The following is a 19,182-nucleotide window of genomic DNA, read 5'->3' on the forward strand; positions in this document are numbered from 1 at the left end:
ATGATTTGGCTGATTCGCAGTCACCATGGAGGGAATCTTGGCCAAGTGAGTCTTTTATCGTCCATCTTTATCATATAATATCAGTTCAAGGCCATACTTTCCCAGGACCACTCAAGACCCAAAAAGCCTCTTTGTACAGAGATGTATTTAGCACTGACAGCAGACTGTTACAGCAGACTATTTGTGTTCTTGGAAAAGGACCTTCAAGTCTTCGGTTCAGTGCTGTAGCGATGGGAATTTAAGGCGAGGTGCTTTAAATTACGGTAAAAGTGACAGTGCTTCAAAAAATAAAGAATAAAAAATTCGAACCTTGCAGCAAATTTGTTTCGAATGTGAAGTGCATTTGAAATCTGCTGCCAATAGAGCACAATATCCTCTGTGTGAATCAGACCACAGGCGAGTATTGATTTTCTTTTTTTTTTTATTTTCTTTTAATACCCCTCTGCCGCCACATGGTAGATACATGTATAAAGCCAAAGTAATATCTTTTGGGTTAGTCCATCTGCAGAGGTCGCCTCGGTAATAGTTTTCAATTAGATTTCCCGGCTAACAGTCGGTAATTTACCATGGACTACAGGCGGATTCAATTGTTGAATCAAATCACTTCTCTAACAGGATGAGGTCCCTCTCACCGGGGCTTCAGTTTTATGACGTGCTGGGGTGAGGGCATAGATCAGGTTTGGGATAAAGCAGAATTTGAGCCGGCACGTATGATCCCACAGCCGCTTATTTAAGGACCTGCTCCATAAATAAAATATATTTGAAACTGGATAGGGGCGGCGGAGTGCATTGTGTCGGCGCTAATGGGAACGGAATTAGACTCGCCATTGATGAGCTGTGTGAATCATTTGGTCTCTGGTCTTTTCCCCTTCATTTAAAAAGCCTCCTGTTGGTGATCGCTTCATAACAGTCCAAAAGAACCAAGGTCCATTTCGGCATTGATATCGCAAAATTTTAAACAGTGTTTTCCAAAGACTGTTTTCTAGCGCACTGTGTGTGTGTGTGCGTGTGTGTGCGTGTGTGTGTGTGTGTGTGTGTGTGTGTGTGTGTGTGTGTGTGTGTGTGTGTGTGTGTGTGTGTGTGTGTTTGTGTTTGTGTGTGTGTGCACGAGCTCTCCAAGTGGACCGTGAAAGTGATGCCAATTCCACTTAAAAACAATAAATAAAGGAAACTAGCGCTTGTGTTGCAAGATCAAAATGTGTCAAAATACTAATTCAGCTAATTAATCAGTTCCAGCCAAAATATCAGCTTTGTGTTGAAGTTGTACACTGACAGTGAGGACTGTTAGTATGATGTAAGGTTTGACTTTTTTCTCTTATTTTTATTTTTTTTTTGAGATTCTGTTCTTGACGACTCACTCAGTAAAGAGTCGTTACATTTTTCCGACACTCGGTCCTTTGGTTTAATTGGCGTAATGCACGCTGAGCGAGGGAGGACGTCCTGAGAACGAGAGTGAGAAGTGGGGGGGGATAAATAAATAAAAGAGAGACTGAGAAGTGTCGTTTTGGCCTCCGAGTCGGAAAAGGAATCCTCCCAAGAATAATTTCATTCTGTCACAATTATCCATTTTGGTAGGAGTGCGCTGTATCCGGGGCAGGGAAAAACATGTTGTGAAATACTGCTTCAAGCAGAAGACAGAGCAGTCAAAGAATGAAACACAGGACACGAAACACAAAACAAATGGGCATAAACACCGTAAAAACGCAACACATAAGATAGACATTGCCTTAATAATAAAACACACACACACACTCCCGCTTGGATACATGAAGCAGCACCATTTGATCACTATGCATGAGCTCACCAAGTCCCAGAGACCACCAAAGCAGTGCTCTGAATGTATCAATGAAAAACCAAAACACAAAAGTCAAAGAGTGAAACGCATACCGGTCGGTGTATAGCCGCGTACGCACGTGTCCCCACGTCCTCAAAGAGCGATTGATGGCTATGGCTCTCTTACGGATCAGTAATTAGAGTGTTGTGTTCCGACTCTCCAAGGAATGCTGTCGCTGCTGTGCGAAAAGGCCTGAGGATTAAACACAAAGCACCAATTGAGTGGTTTTTTTTGTTTGTTTGTTTTTTTTTCTCCCGTCCCTCGTAATTGTAAAAAAAAAACAAAACGAAAAAAACAAACTTGCTGCTTAAAACTTGGCAGTACTTTCCTTCTCGTGGTCGGGATCACCCAGCACCAAGGTCACTGGATCTGGATGGGAGGTTTCCGGTCTCTCACCACTCGGGCCAGATCACTGCTCGCCACTTTGACGGAGGGAAATAAAACAGACGTCAAGATGAAGGATGCAAATCCCCCGTGGTCCTGAAATGGTCCTTATCTGATAATCGTGTCTCAAGTCAGGGGAGAGAGTGACTGTGACGATGTCTCCTCAAAGTAATTAGGGTGGCAAGCTCTCATTTGGTCGTCTTAATTTTCCTCGGCTGAAGAGTGTTGGAAAGATCGCTCTTGCTCTTGTACGTACCTACGTACGGTGCTTTGGCCCTCCATCCCCTTTAACGGGACTTGCAAGGCTGGTTGCAAGAGTCCACCTAAGGAGTGTGAACACCATTTAATTCATTCATTCGATTCACCCATCGTGTCTTGGGTTTAAAGACCTGGGTGTTGGAAGTTGCCACTAGGGATCAGGGGGTTGCGGTGAAGAAACCTGCCCGACACATCTCTAGACAAGCACTTTTAATTGCAACCCTTTCATTGCAAAAGTTATAATGAACGCTCCCAGCCCGCTCCCAACGTTTTTTCTTTGTCCAGACCCGCCCGTCAATTACGACTCCGCCGAAAGACTAGGCTGTATTTTCAACATCATCACATCACTAAGCCTCATTACTTTTAAAGAGTTCCGCTTTTCCCGGCTCAGGGTCTTAAAAAAAAAAAACGGCACTTTTCAAAATGTGCATAATGATGGACACCTTTTTCAAAGGCACTTTTTTTTAATTTTTTTTTTTTCCCCCCACAGAACTCATACTCATAAATTTATATTAGAGTGCTTTATATTAGAGTGCTAAATTAGCCTTACCAGTACCGGCACCAACCCGCCTGTTTGTGTAACATACGCTGAAAATAAAGACCAATACACGCTTAGCATTAATGGTTGGGAGAGGAAAAAGCTTTTTTGTGAGGCGTAGGCCTACCTGACACGAGAGAAACCTACTAAACGTATGATATATATGCTGATATATATAATATTATATTAATATGTTAAATATAATGTAGTCCATAGAGGCTATAGACTGAGACAAAATCACAAATTTTATACAACACTTTACGTTACATTACAACAGTAGTTAAATACTGTGGTATTTTGGGGTTTCAAAGTTATAATCGTATTTTTTTGGTTTATTGCCTTTATGTGCATTTTATACCTTTTTTTGCAATTTTTTTTTATGCCATTAAAAAAAAAAATAGCAGAAAAAAATATCCACTATCTCCAGGAAAAACGAAATCTGGTTACGCCTTGCTTTTTTTTGGCTTTGTCACAGCAGCGTTTTACTGTGTCTGAAATATTTGTATCCATCCCAAATTCGAGCTGTTGTGGCAGCTTCCCCTGAGATAGCCGTTGGCGACCTTTAGACGGTCGATTTGCTCTCAACACCAACTTGACCAGTCGTATCGCGTTAACCCCTTCATACCATGCAGCCGTTCGGCGGGGGGTTAAACTCGCCACTTGCCCTTTGCCAATCTCCTTATCTGGCTCACACACACACACACACACACACACACACACATAAGGAGATCGACATTCTGCGATAAAATCCATTGTCATCGGATGCGCCTGCGAACCCGCACCGCTCTGTGCCGAGCGTCATGTCGATATCTTGACTTTAAGTCTGACTTAAAGTGTTTTTCCCTCCACTGGCACAGTTTAACATGTTCCTAACTTGTTATTATTTCATACATCAACTTTTTATCCTGAAGAAAATAGTCTTTTCCTCTGTTGTATTTGTCGGGCCCAAAGGCTTCCCACTTACTGGTGTTGTTTGTTTTGTCTTTTTCTTGCCCTCCCACAGATTGCCTTCTCCCAGCACAACAGTATAATGGACCTCGTCCAGTTCTTCGTGACGTTCTTCAGGTAAGCATCGGCGACTCGCATAGATTCACGTGTCGGCGTTGTGGCTCAGCGTCTCGGCGTCCGGGGGGCTGAATCCTAATTAGATTGTGACCCATCTCGGCCTGCTGCCTCCCCATTTGTCACGTATCTTACCCTGCGTCATCGATGTGGAGCCTTGCGCCCGGGGGTCCCTTTGGCGGAGCTTCTTGTGTTTCTATTCTCCTATGTCTTGTAATTGACTTCTGCTGACCAATTAAATTCAGGCCGCCCAGCGAGCTCACTGATCCGTTCAAGAGATGATGATGTTGATGAGAATAATAATGACCGTTACAACGATGATGTCCCTGAATTTGCATAGCGCTTTTCTTCAAACAAGATTTACAAAACCTCTTTACGAAAAATAATTTGTAAAACAAACAAGCGATTGATTGATGTTCTTCATTATCCCCAATGGGAAATGCTGTCAAAAGTAATAAAACCAGTATTAAAGGTCTAATGCAGATCAAAACCACTGTAAGTACGTGGACATCAATACAAAAATACACTTTGGGAAGTCTTGTAAGAGGTTAGACAATGTAAGAAACATGTGCAGGTGGTTTTCAGGCTCTTAACTGGCCACTCAGAGTTTTTGAGCACCATTTGATTGTGGGAACTCGAACCGAAAACACATGTGCGAGGCCCGCAATGAATAAATGTCATCCACTATTGCTGCAATGTTCTGGAAAAGCCCTTACTGTAATATTAGAAGGATGTGTTTTTTGGGGGGGATTTGCATAAGCCGGGTAGGGTTTAAATCACAGAATGGATTTTGCAGCTTCGTCGGACTATTTGAAGTCCATAGTAACCGACAGACGGTCCTGACCTATATACACTAATCTATTAAGTGACTTCCAACAGGATGCATGATATTAGTTCCATAAGAATCTGCAATATCTATCATCTCAATACGTCCGGAAAGCAAAATCCCCAGAGCAGGGGGATCACGTAATTCACCAAACTAAGAGGTTTCCAGTAAAAGCAATCCAGTTTGCATGCTCCCCAGTGTAATGTAAGGCAGTTTGGCATTTACACTGAGGCAGACTTGTCACTTGCTCTGTTATTTTATACATTAATAGTTCTTGCAGAATTTCAATTACCAGTTGTGCATATTAGGGCCATCCGTGGAAATTTCAGGGGAAGTGACGGATTCTTAATCCTGTAGAAACGGACCACACACAATGCCGTCCAAAGATTTAATTATAACACAACCCGCTGCATAATGGGGCTAAAGAGAGGGGGTGGTGGGGGATAAGAGAGAGAGCAAAGAAAACACGGTCATTACTGTTTCATGATGAGTTTATTTCAGATCGCACACAAAATAATAAGCCGTAAACGACGCCAGGATGGCAACATACTCTGACAATAGGGAAAGAGCCAACACGCTCTATCCCCTAATATGGAGCTCATGTAGTTATAAGTGCCAGAGCCTAATAAACTACACTAAATCGCAGAGATAGCAAAAGGCTTGGGAGAGGGAAAAAAAAAAAAGCATTCCAAAACAAAAAGACGCTAACTGTGCTGCCGCGCAATTAGCGCCTTGGTGCGCCGCTGCTATTTGCATTAGGTGTCACCCCCGGACTTTCCAGTGATCTGTAAATAATATTTTTCCATTATTATTAATTCATTCTTATTCCTGTCACAGCATCGGTAGGTAGTGGAGCAGGCAGCAGACCGCGGTGGTTTTCGAAACGCACTCCAAAAGCAACTTGTTGAAACTTTGAATGATTTTTTTGTACAAATAAGGCATTATAAACATTTACAAAAAAGGGTTCCATCCTTTGGAATAAACTCAAAAGATATGGAAAAAACAAGTTAAAGTTATAGGGAATAGCGATAAAGTGGTCAAAATTGGCATTGAACCACAGATGGCATCTGACCTCATAGGACCAAGGACAGTTCCGCAGGCCGCGGCCTTTCGGGTGCAGTGGCCCGGAACTTGGTAGAGCAAAATATATTCAATTGGTGGTCATCATTTCGACTTTATAGTATAAAGATTCAGTGAGAACAAGAATTTCTTAAGTAAAAAGCTGAATGTAGTGTATATCGTATATATAGTGTATATAATGTTTCTCGTATATATAGTGTATATAGAGTTTATCGTATATAAAGGGTGATGCACGATGAGATGCCTGATGCTGAGATGCCGCGCACACGCTGTGGTATTGTACTCATACAATACAATACAGACTGGTCGGAGAGCTGGTCGTAAGTCTGAACGGTCGTTACACAGGTAGGTCCTTAAGTGAGGAGTACCTGTATATACATTTTATCCATGTAATCAATTAACTGTGTGGGAAGAGTAAGTTCTGTTGTAGATTTACTCGGACTATTTAAATGTTTTATAGTCACTGGTATAGTCCTAGGTAAAACCCAGGGTCCCCTAGAAATAGAAATACAAAACATATACATATATAAAACTGAGGAAGAAGATAGAAAGAATGGCGGATGCACTTCAGACATTGGTTCCTCCCCGAAGCTTGTTGGGATGCATATAGTCCTGAGGCTACGGCGCTGCATTACACCTGGCTAATCTTGTGGTGACAGAGGCTCCATCTCCTGCATCCCGATGAAGTGGGGGCAGCGAGACGCGATTCACACGATTCCAAACGAAACTAATCCCGATGACGTGTCGTCCTGTGACGCTGAGGAAAAACAACGACGACTCACATCTGTGATACTGGAAATAACTCATGAGGAATGAACTGGAGACGGGGGCGGCTTGCTGTCAGTCCCTTTTTGGGTGGATAGCTTTCTCGCCGCACTAAATCCATGCAGCATCAAGTGTGTTATTGTAAAATTAGCTCAGTGTTTGTTCCCGGTTTGGGCAAAAGATCAGAAATTTGTTGAAAAGTTGGATGAGCCGTGAAGTGAAACATTAATGTCTCTTTGGGTTCAGGAAAAATGCCAAAATGGAAACGCTATTTTTCTGGAAAAGCGGGGAGAAAGTAATACCATTGAAGTAACATGGAAGTGAACTTGAGGTTAAAAATGTATGTAAATAGGTTAATAATCTGATAACTTGCTTACGTGAATCTTTGAAATCTTGTATTGGGAGACTGTATCATTGGAAATCCAACTTATACCGCCAAGCATGGCTGTTAAATCTTTGGCGATCGTAGTAGAAAGCTGGCAACTAAATAGTAAACATACTACATATAATACTATATATAATACCACACACAATACTACATATACAACTACATATAGTACTATATACAATACTACATATAATACGACATACAATACTACATATACAACAACATATAATAGTATATATAATACTACATTTACTACTATCTATAATACTACATACAATACTACATATACAACTACATATAATACTATATATAATACTACATTTAATACACATATCATATTATATACAATACCACATAAACCACTACATATAGTACTACATATAATACTATATATAATACTACATACAATACTACATATAATACTTTATATAATACTACATTTAATGCTACATATAATACTATATACAATACCAAAAATAATACTATATTTAATATTACATATAATACTATATAAAATGTTACATATACGACTACATATAATACTATATAAAATACTACATTTTATACTACATATAGTACTACACATAATACTATTTATAAAACAATACCATCTCCATGCTGTATAATACCATAGCTCCATTTCCTGACTTGTGTTACTGATTAGATCACTGTCATTGGTGAGAGTCATTATTTTCCTGCCTCGACTCTGACGTGCCCTGATAGAACGCCCGGGGGGACATGGGGATGCGGGGTGCACGGGATTGTGTTTACACGCTGTTAAATTAATCTGGAGGCCCATGAGGAAATATTTGTGTGTGTCGAAGGTGCGATGACCAAAGTTGCCCATGGTCTCAAGAAAGAAAGAAAGAAATCAAACTGTACCTGTCAGGTCGATCAAAATGACAAAATGTTTTCGCCTAAGGCACACCCCATCTTTTGCATTTCTTCAGTACATTTTTTTTTTCCAAACCAAAAAAAAGAACCTACCACAAAATCGGTTGTGTCCTCGCCCCTCCTGAATCACGTTTAATTCGGGATAGGTTTGGCGTTTCATTATAGATGCATACAGCAGCTGCTTGCAACTTCTGCTCACTAAACCATATTTCCTCCAAGGTCAGTACATTGGAATTGTTAACTGCTTCCAAAATACTCAAAGTCTTCCATAAAAGTAAGTATAACACCAAAAAAAAAGCTAAATTAAAAACGTTTTTATTATTAAAGTAGTAATTCCGAAATATCCTCCTTGAGGTAAAACTTCCGTATGGAGTCTGTTCCCATATTAGATGACTGTTACTGTTACTGTTACGTTACATAATTCTTGCCCGAAAGGTGTGTAAATCATGCGACACTCGGCAGTAAAATAGTTTTTTAGACCAACACTTCACTTCCCATCTCCCTGCCCCACGGACTTTTCCCTCCGCTGACCGAGGGGGGACGGCGCTCCCGTTCCCGGACACAATTACCCTAACCCACTGATATGAAATCAGGGTGATCATTTTCAACCTGTCCAACAATCTCTGCCTCCGGAGAATGAACGTTCTCCACCCGCACTCCCTCTCCCTGTCCGTTGATTCCCTCCGGCTCCACGCTGCAGTGCTGCCGGCGGGCAAACGGAGCACTAGTGCCCGATGTCGGCGCACCGCGCCCCTAACTGTAACAGACACGTGTAGTGTCCGGGTGGCATTTTTAAGAAGAAAAATAATCAAATTCAAGAATATAAAGACCTTTCTCCGTAGACACTGGACCTGTTTCAGATTCTTGTCTTTGCAGCTGAGCACCACGGTCGGATCGGACTTGCCGTTTTTCCAATGTTATTTTTTCTTCCTGAAAACATTTTATTTATTTATTTATTTTTACATTTGTAAAAAATTATTATTGGTAAAAACCCACTATTTTTGCATTATCTGGATTCGCCTCCACCCCTACTTTCCCAAAATGTTTCTGCTTCCATTCCCACATACTTCCATTCACAGCCGTTCTGGCAATTTGCCGTAAATTATACTAAGTCGAGAGTGAGGAAATTTACGGAACATCGTCACCGGCTCCCATTCCCACATGACACCAATACGGAATATTTCAGTGCAAGTGGGAAAGGGGATTTAGTAAAGTATAATCTCTACCGTTGCAGAGTTTTAGGATCTACATTTCTTTAAAATACTTTATTTGACTTTTTGTTATATAAATTCTACTTTCATCTTTCCCATATAAAGCACATTGTATCACATTTAAAAAATAGGAAGTATTCTTTAGAATAATAATAATATTAAGAAGAATAAGAATAATTTGTACAGACCTTTGAATTCACAACATGAATTTCAAAGTTCTTTACATTAATAAGAAGACAATCACATAGTAACAATAAAAAACAAACAATTTAATACAAATCGGTAAATGTTTTACTCATTTAAGATTTTGACAATTTTTGTTTGTTTCAATTTAGACCTTAAAAAATCACGATCATTCCTCAGTGGATTACTCCTTGGGTTACTCCTCACAAAAGTTTAGATGTAAGTATATAAGTAAAGTTCTCTTTATAAATACTTATTTTACTAATTATTGAGCTTTTGCTTGCTTGGCAGTCGCGTTTTTAAGTGTTTAATATAAAGTGTAATTTTAGATATTTTTTAGATTAGCACTCCATCACAACAAACTAGAGTTTGTTTTAATGTTAGACTTGGCACTGCGAATGTACAAATACACACAAACGTACATGCACCTAACACAACAGAACAGCAGCCAAGACGTAGTATTCTGAAATAGCGTTATTAAGATAAACAGCAGTACTTCCTCTGGAGAATTCTCTTTCATTTCAGCGATTTTTACATTTCTTTCAATCATTAAGCAAAATGAAACCAAAAAAAAGTTCATAATCCATTTGTTGGGGTCCCCGCTGCAGCGTTTGGGTTGTGCTTCTTTCCTACTATGCCTTAAGCTGTCTCCAGACACCTCCACAGAATAAAGCTGAAAAACCTTTTCGAACGAACAAAGTCTCCACTTGGCCTTGACAGGCTGTGATTGGGCCACTAAGGCAACCATCAAAAGGCCCGCCTTCCAGTATATATACTGGGTCACATCATGCCTGTCATACTTCCTCTGACATTTTCAACTGTTGAACAAGCTGGTCAGTGAGGCCACCTGTAAGAACTCTCATTCTTCATTTGTAAAACCAGGGTTGTAGCACAACTCAAACGTTTTACTTATTTTCCAACTTGAGTTCTTACTATGCCGTATTGTATACCCCCAACCCTCACTGACCGCGAGGTCAGAACCGATGTGTCCTATGCAAGCCCCCAAAGGCTAAGACATAGAGCCCATGGTCCAGGTAGTCCATTCCAAGGACCAACTGGCAGATGTGACATCAAACCCCAATTCCAGCAGATAAGAACCCATTCATAGGGTGCAGAGGTTAATGATGTTACCACCCCACCAGACCGACCACAATGCCCGTAGATGGGGATTCCATACAGCTGAGCTTGTTTCAGATGACCGTAACCACACCTCAACCACATAGCGTAACTCTGTACGCAGGCTAACACTTGGCAGCTGTCAACACTGCGCCAGTGCAGATGCCGGCATGTAGAGACTGTTGAATCCGGTGAACGTGTGTGGGGTAGCCCAGGAAGCAGCACCACACACTTCCTCGACCAAAACCCCTCGTAACGCTAATTCTACTAGGGTGCGGCGAGCGCGTGGCTCCGCGTGGACTGGCAGACGGACAGTGCGGCCAGATTTCCCACACCTTTTGCCGAGACAAGTGCCAGAAGCAGTGCAGACTTCAAAATATGTACTCCCACCTCCTGGAGAGGTTTGAATGGGTGTCCCATTAAGTCATTCTACACCAAAACCATTTCCTATTTAAGAGTCAGCGACTGCACACGCGGGCGTAACCGGCGGGTGCCTTGCATACATCTGGATGCCAGAATGTGACTGCCTGGTGGCTTTCCATCCACTCTATTTTGACAGGCCGATATAGAGAGTAGAAGATGCTGACAGGGAACAGAGGTGGGAATGGGCCCACAGCAAAATTCTTGATGCCACCTGATGCATGGCAAGGGAGCGGCTGCCACACTGACGATTAATACAAGCAATCAGTCGCGGTGTTGTCAGAACCTATGAGGACCTGGTTTTTCCTCCCCCGCAGTGTGAGGTGTAAGAGGACCAACCAGACTGCCTCCAAATCCAACACATTGATGTGCCGGGTCTTGGGGCCCACATATCATTATCACCACATTCAGTGTAACCGGACCCAGCCGGACCCCTTTCATGAGGTTGCCAGTGATCAGCCACAACCTCAAGCCATCTCGACACTCCTGCGTAGTGGTCAGTGCCCGGGAGAGGTCCCTGGATGGAGCACCTGCTGTTTTATAAGCCAGTGTTGCAAGGGTCTCATCCTGAACAGACCCAGTGGGACTGCAGCTGAGGCAGCCGCCCTCAAACCCAGCAGGACCATAACCCGACGTGAGCAGCAGTAGCACAGCCAACCTCCTTTTCGGAGTCAGTCATACACGCATCGACCGTAAGTCCAGATGGATGGCGCTGCGCTGCGCTGAAACCAGAGAGCTCTTTTTCCAATTCACCAGAAAACTCAGGCTGTGGAGATAGTCGAACAACTCCCCCGTGGGGAAGTGTGCCAACTCCCTCCACCCCGCTATTATCAGGAAATCGTCCAAATATGACAGAACCTTTATTCCCTGGCTTTGCAGATGGGCAATAGCTGCCTCCACACAAATTGTGAATACTTTGGGGACCAGAGAGAGACCGAACGGGAGAACACAAAACTCGTACACTCTGTCATCCAACTCCACCAACGTGAACCAATCTCCCCGTCGGGAGATTTCTCAATGCTTGTTTAAAATTCTCAGAACCAGAATTGGTCTCAGAGAAGAGGCGTCTTTTATTATTATTATTATTATTATTTTATTTTATTTTTATTTTTTGGAATGGGGAAATAGCTGCTTTAAAAAAACACAGTTTCTCTCTCTGTCAGGACAGAATTTCTTGTTCCAGGATGACGGACCTTGAGACCAAGACCTCGCTGTCCGTGTGACTCCCGCAAACGCCGGTGGACGAAGGGCAAACTGCAGCACATAGCCCTTTCGTATCGTCCTCTCTACCCAGGGAGAAACTGTGCATGCACATGCTCGGACAAGCGGAGAGGCATGCCCTGGTTTCTGGTAGCGATGGCACCAGGGCAGATTTGCCCAAAAATTCGCCAGCCACATTACCTGGACAGGGAGGCTCACACCTGTGTTCATGTGTTCGGTGACAGGTCCTGGCCTCATCTGAGGCTTGGGCTCATATTTTCATTTCGGGCCATGACGCTTATGTCTCTGAGTGGTCAGCAGGCTTCAAGAAACACACTGGAAAACATGCTGGAGGGAGGGAGAGTAAATAACGACTGTGTATTTCATGTACATTATAACCACATCGCTGGCATGGGACTTGGTATTTTTCGTGCTAAAACCTGAGGTCCAGCAGATGGTCCAGCAGCATGAATCCCCTCTCCATAGCAGCTCAGGTCCGCCACGCCTTTCTGCCCCTCATTGCCAAAGCCTGCAGCTGCTGAGGACGGCGGAAAGGAATCCTGTTCCAGCCCCTCATCCCGTCAGCGGGAGGGCAGCTGGGACGTCTCCTGGGCCAGAGGTGGTCCGGTCTGGACCCGCGACATTCTTGAGTGCCGTCTGGATCCCGACTGCTACCGCAATTAGGAGCCCCGGCAGATGATGGGGTTCTGCCGGGGCTTGCGACACGGGTATGATGTTAACAAGTATGACCGGGACTAAGCTGTCTTTATTTGTTTCCCTGGAGGGTTTTTTTGTGTTCCACTCCAAACAAATGTTCTTTATCGTTCATAAAGTCTGTTTTGGAACTGAAGGACTACAATCATTTCTTTGTATGCTTTATGCTTTTCAACTGAAACTGTATTTAGAATGTGCATTTAGTAAAATAACTTGGAAAATAGCCAGTCATAACAACATTTAAAGGGCCTCTTAACACCGGTGACTTAAAAATATGACATATATAAAGGTACTCCTCACTTTACAACCTACCTGTTTTACGACCGTTCTGACTTACGACCAGCTCTCCGACCAGTTGGTATTGTGCGCGGCGTCTCAGCATCAAGCATCTCATTGCGCATCACCCTTTATATACTATATGCACTACAAACACAATATATACTTTATACACTATATATACTATATACACAATATGTCATCTCATCACCGCTCTCAGTCTCGTTCCCGCAGTCTGTCAGTATTCACTACACTAGCGTTTGCAATGAACAAGAAACATACGTAAGAAATGAACAAAAAATAATAATACACTTTGTTAATTTATAATCTGAACACTAAAGATAGGTAATTTGCCACGTACAATAAACCAAAAAAAGAAATACAATTAAACAAACCCTAATAATGAACCTAAAAATAAACAATGAACAGGAGAAAGCCACTGGGTCTTTTTTTAAAGCCTTTGGCAGCCCAGGAGTTGTATTTTCCTTGTTGAATGTCCAGAGGAACAACAGCGTTCCAAAATCTGAAATTCCATCTTCCATCTTGGTCTCTACAAAACGTGTGTCCCTGTTGTACCTTGTGACTGTTAATGGTTTGTAATTCTCTTCCTTCGGCGGCAAACACCTCTGTGATTCCTGAACTTCACTGAGTAACAGCAAAGGCAGGTGGAGCGGCCGAGGGGCTCATCTTGTTTACCGTATGAATTACGCAGCATGAAAGACTCGGCTGCACCGGGAATTTGTCATTCCACGGCATGATTCTCTCATTCAAAAACCATCTTTTTAATTTAATAAACCCTCAACTCACCCCTGGCTGATGAACAGTTGGGTCTATTTTTGGTTGGAAGGATATTCGCTCCCATATTTGATCCAGATGTTGGTTCCAGAGAACCTACGACTCAACGGAAGTCAATGGAAAAAGAAGAAATTTCTCAATAGAAATACAATGTCAATATTTTATTTCCACAAGACGTTAGGCTCTCAATGTCCGAGTTTACTACTTCGAATGGGTGTCTTGGTTGTGATTCTGTAAATTATTGCTGACCAAATTTTGGCTCCGTTTCCTGCTGGGATTAGGGACGAGCGTAAACCCAAACTTGAGGCTTCAAACCGTCCCGTCCCGGGTGATGTCATGGATACTACTGTACGTCCTTGTCCTTTCTACAGTCTATGGCTCAAACACTGCACAGAAGTGATAAGTAGAACCCGGAAGCCAAATGCCAACTCAAATGCTTTTTTTTTATTTTTAATTTTTATTTTTTAACAATGGCTGCTGTCTGTAGCCAAGTCTGTAGTTTAGGCGAAACATTTGAATTTGATTTCACTTGGAGACTAATGGACATCATAATTACATATGAGAAAAATATTATCTAAAACGTATATTTAGCACATCATTAGTTATAAGTTTATCACTCGTATGGATAATGATGTATGACCTCCAAATTGATCTTATTTTCCCTCTCTTGTGTAATGATTTATCTATTGGGTTATTAATTGAAGTAATCATCCATAATATATCCAGTCTGTTGAGAAATGAATGAAGTTTTTCCTTTTAAAAATATAAAATTACAAGGGAATGTACATTAACATTACATTACATTAACAAGGTATTTGACATCTTTGCACAGCTTTATTTAAATGTATGAAATTTTAGCTTTAAGGTAGGGGTGTAATATTGAAAATTACCATAAGCTATATACTGTATGTACATACATACCTATACATAGCTATATATAGGAAAATCTCTTCTCAATTTGTCAATGTGTTATATTCACCAATCAGCCACAACATTGAAACCACTGACAGGTGAAGTGAATAACATTGCTCATCTTGTTCCAATGGCACCGGTCAAGGGATGGGATATATTAGGCAACAAGTGAACAGTCAGTTCTTGTAGTTGATGTGTTGGAAGCAGGAAAAAGTACCTACCAAAAGTGGTCCAATGATTGACAACAGGCAAACCGGCTCCAGGTTCATGGACACCCATTGATGCACGTGGGGAGTGAAGTGTAGCCCGTCTGGTCCCATCCCACAAACAGCTACTGTAGCACCAATTGGTGAAAAAGTTAATGCTGCTATGATAGGAAGGTGTCAGAACACACAGTGCATCACAGCTTGCTGCGTATGGGGCTGTGTAGCCACAGACCGGTCAGAGTGTCCATGCTGACCCCCGTCCACCACCGAAAGCTCCTACAATGGTCACTTGAGCATCAGAACTGGACCATGGAGCGATGGAAGAAGGTGGCCTGGTCTGAGGAATCACATTTTCTTCTACATCATGTGGATGGCTGGGGTTAGGGTCCGATCTGGTTGAGCATCAGTGGGATGTGCTGGAACAACAAGCCCGATCCATGGGGGCCCCACCTCACAACTTCCAGGACCTAAAGGATCTGCTGCTAACGTCTTGGTGCCAGATACCACAGGACACCTTCAGAGGTCTTGTGGAGTCCATGCCTGGATGGGTCAGAGCTGTTCTGGCAGCATGAGGGGGAGCTACACAATATTAGTTGTGGCTTTAATGTTATGGTGTGTGTGTGTGTGTGTGTGTGTGTGTGTGTGTGTGTGTGTGTGTGTGTGTGTGTGTGTGTGTGTGTGTGTGTGTGTGTGTGTGTGTGTGTGTGTGTGTGTGTGTGTGTGTGTGTGCACTTTATGAATGTTTGATATCACCCATGCACTGTAACAACAGTTATTGGGGAGGCTAGATACTGTATATGTCCGAGGTGGAGACAAATGAAATGCTTTACGTTGCGCCCCTTATTAAATAGTTAGTTGAGGAAGGCTTTGTCGTCCCACTGACCTTTCTTGTCGTCATATCCCGCAGTTGCTTCCTGTCCTTGCTCCTGGTTGCTGCCGTGGTGTGGAAGATCAAGCAGACGTGCTGGGCTTCGAGGCGACGAGAGGTATGGCTTTCCAACGCATTTTCATTTATCCTGAACCCAACCCCCAAATGTCGCCGTTCTTCATTTGCATTTCCTTACATCTTCATTCCCGATGTAGTATTGATTAAGAAACAAACAACTCATCGGGTAATGGGCACTAAAGTGCCAGCACAGATCATGTGTCGCATTAGGAAGTTGAGACCAAACTAAGGGTGGGGATGTGTATTTCAATAAACTAGTACATACCCGTTCAAATTTAAGACTTCCTCAGACATTTTACAGGCAAAGCTTAACAAACTGTCAACAGAGATTTCTTCCTTTACAGTGAGATTACATAGTTAGGAGATTATAGTTAGATTAGAAAGTTAAATGGCAGTGGAAAGTCCCATTATTGAGATTTCTATTGCAGAACATATTGTAAAAATCTTTTGTCTGCTTGTAAACAATGTTTGGCACCCCATGTAAAAAAAACCTGAAAAGTTGGTAGGCTGGCATTTTGAATATTGGCTATGGCTATGTTTATTCTGAAAGCATCCATCTATTGCATACATCAAGCTTCCCAATCACATGAAACTCAACTTTGATAATTTTGTGAATTTTCTAGTTATATTCTTTGAGGCAATATGGAGGCAGGAAACCCCATGGTGATATCTTGAAAGATGGAGTGGTGAAAAGTCCAAAGGTGAATATGATTGGAAGGCGATCGGGAAAAGATTGCAGGCAGGAGTGGGGAAAAGAGCGCCACCGGATGCAAATCACTTCATTGAACTTGGTCAAAATAGGGCTTGGGGCGGTTGCTAGATTGTGTGGAGCAACTCTCATTTCCATCGAATTTAATTTTTAAACTCCAGGAGAACCTGCAAATCCCTCAATGGCTGGAAGTTCAATGCGGTGCCCATACAGCCCTATGATCTACAATCTATTAATAAAAATATTCAAGCTTCCACAATGCATTTCCCTTTGGGAGATGACATCGATAATAGCAGGATCAGATTTTTATAGTTTCTAATTGAGATATAAAAAACTAAACATCGGGCACTGGCTGCCGTGACACAGAATTACACCCATCCACAGGATTAAAAGTCAATGAAGACTAATATAGGCAGATGGAGCCATATCATTAAAATTCTGCTCACATTTCCCCATGTGCTCCTGGAATACCTATCAGCTGTTTGCCACTTCCCTCCAGCTACCAGATGGGGGAAAAAAAAAGACTTATCTTTTATTCTCAAATGATTGAAAGTTTTGGTACTTCCACAAAAAGAAACAATTACTTTTAAAGGTGTTCATTCATTTTTTTCTTGTTTCTCATTTTTGAATAAGAATAATGCGATTTTTGGTCCATCTCTCTGCTGGATCCATTATGCACATACAGAAAAAGGCCAAATATGGGAACGCTAACAAGACAAAACAATACGCAGCCGTTTATGAGCCTGCATCTTCCTCTCCTTCCTCCATCTACCCATCCCACTTTCCACAAAATATGCAAAAGTCAACTGGTGCAGAAACATTGCATCATCATTCTAAACACTATTTGTTTAATATTCCATGGGGGGCCCTGATGGTTAGTGCAGATATGCATGGCAATGACTAATGTCTCATTAAGATAATGTCCAAATAACTCAAGAAGCTTGTTGACAGTGCAGATATAAAGCATCCCACAATTTGAAGATTCGAAAAGGTAATTAAAAGTTGTTTAATTTGGTGCCTGAGTAGATTGAGTCATTTGAGATTTTTAACCAATGAAAATTATTGATCTTGATATCCAACAAGATAATAATTTTCTTTATTTTTCTGATTAAAAAGCATTGACAGAGGTATTTTTCTTTTTTCTTTTTTTTGGGCATTGAGCATAACAAATTAAATAAATAAACGGGATGGAACTAAAATACACACAAAGTTCCAATTTGCGTGCATTAGCTTTCCAACTAACAGCACAAACAACCTTTTATTGTATTATTATGTGTTAAATCGTATTTAGCCACAAGTTCTATGAGATCGACGGGAGCTTGAGGTTTGGTTTATACGTAGCGGGCAACCTGCTTGTGCACCATTGGACAATTTGTGTTAAGCGGCTCTGCAATCTGTACTGTTCATTTAGAAAATTGTGCGCACAGATTGGTATTTTGAGGAAATCAAACCCATTGCACGCCGTAGCTCATCAGCTTGATTGCGCAGTGGAAACCAACGGCGGTGTGTTGGGAATTCGTGGAAAAATCATCTTTATCTGCAGATTGATTGTTCAGGGCTGATTGTTCATAACTTTTAATGCAAAGTCTTCACACTGTTGAAGGCCTTTTTCTTCACCGACGCGGTGATTGGGATGTCCACAGTCAACACATCTTAAGTCTGTGTTGAGATTTTCTTCTTCGTAAAGAGGATTTATGAGACTGAAGCCTTCTTACTTGATTCTTGTACTGGAATCACCGTTCAGAAAATCGTAGATTGGAATGACTCTCCACCTGAAATGTGGCTTAGAAGTCTGTGCACACATTTCCATGGTCTGTTGTAAGGCACTTCAACTCACTTTATTTCCTTTTCCAACCCGACACCTTCATTGTCAGTCCGGTGTGACAATGGATCTTGGGATCGTTTGCGTCGGAACCGAAAACTCAGGGAGTAGTTTATTTTTCCGGTATTGTGGTCCTTCTAATGTTTCAATGCTGATCTAAGCCTGCTCGTTACCGTTATCTACAGAGGAACTATCTTGATGTGACCTGTGCTTAGATGTGCACGTTAGTTTTTATGACGCAGTGCTATGCAATTTGATTTTGTAATTTAGGTTTGGGGCAAAAAAACAAAAAAAAACACACAGGACTTGGGGTTTTTCACCTCTGTTGCCGACTGTTCCTTAAGAACAACCTCTAACTTATCCCTGCCCTTGCTCGCGTTTTAATAAGCTCAACTATCAGCATCTGCCAGGCGCTGACATAATCGTCCCTCTTCTAACAAGCTTAACACTCCAAAGAAAGGATCGCTACCTCAAAGGACCAGCACAGATACATACATTTACATTTCCTGGGGGGGAAAAAAAATAAAAAATAAAAAAAAAGTGTTTGCTGTGTTAGTTTTCTCTTGTTCGTTTGAGGCAAAGCTTAAATATTGGGCATCCACGGGGCTTTATTTTGAAGAGCCCACACAAATTCTAAATTTTT

General features: G+C 41.9%; 1 protein-coding gene across 1 annotated transcript in view; it reads left to right on the plus strand.

Moving 5' to 3' along the window:
- atrnl1b (attractin-like 1b) overlaps positions 1-19,182 on the plus strand; it is a gene marked incomplete at both ends in the record, with an annotated part of 106,616 nt that overhangs the window by 61,039 nt on the left and 26,395 nt on the right. The window contains 2 exons of the mRNA XM_080021221.1: positions 4,018-4,079; positions 15,970-16,048. Of these exons, the coding sequence (XP_079877347.1) occupies positions 4,018-4,079; positions 15,970-16,048 (141 nt within the window). The remainder of the gene's footprint in view (positions 1-4,017; positions 4,080-15,969; positions 16,049-19,182) is intronic.

The sequence above is a fragment of the Zeus faber genome, assembly GCF_960531495.2.
Source record: "Zeus faber genome assembly, chromosome: 20".
Classification (NCBI taxonomy): Eukaryota; Metazoa; Chordata; class Actinopteri; order Zeiformes; family Zeidae; genus Zeus; species Zeus faber.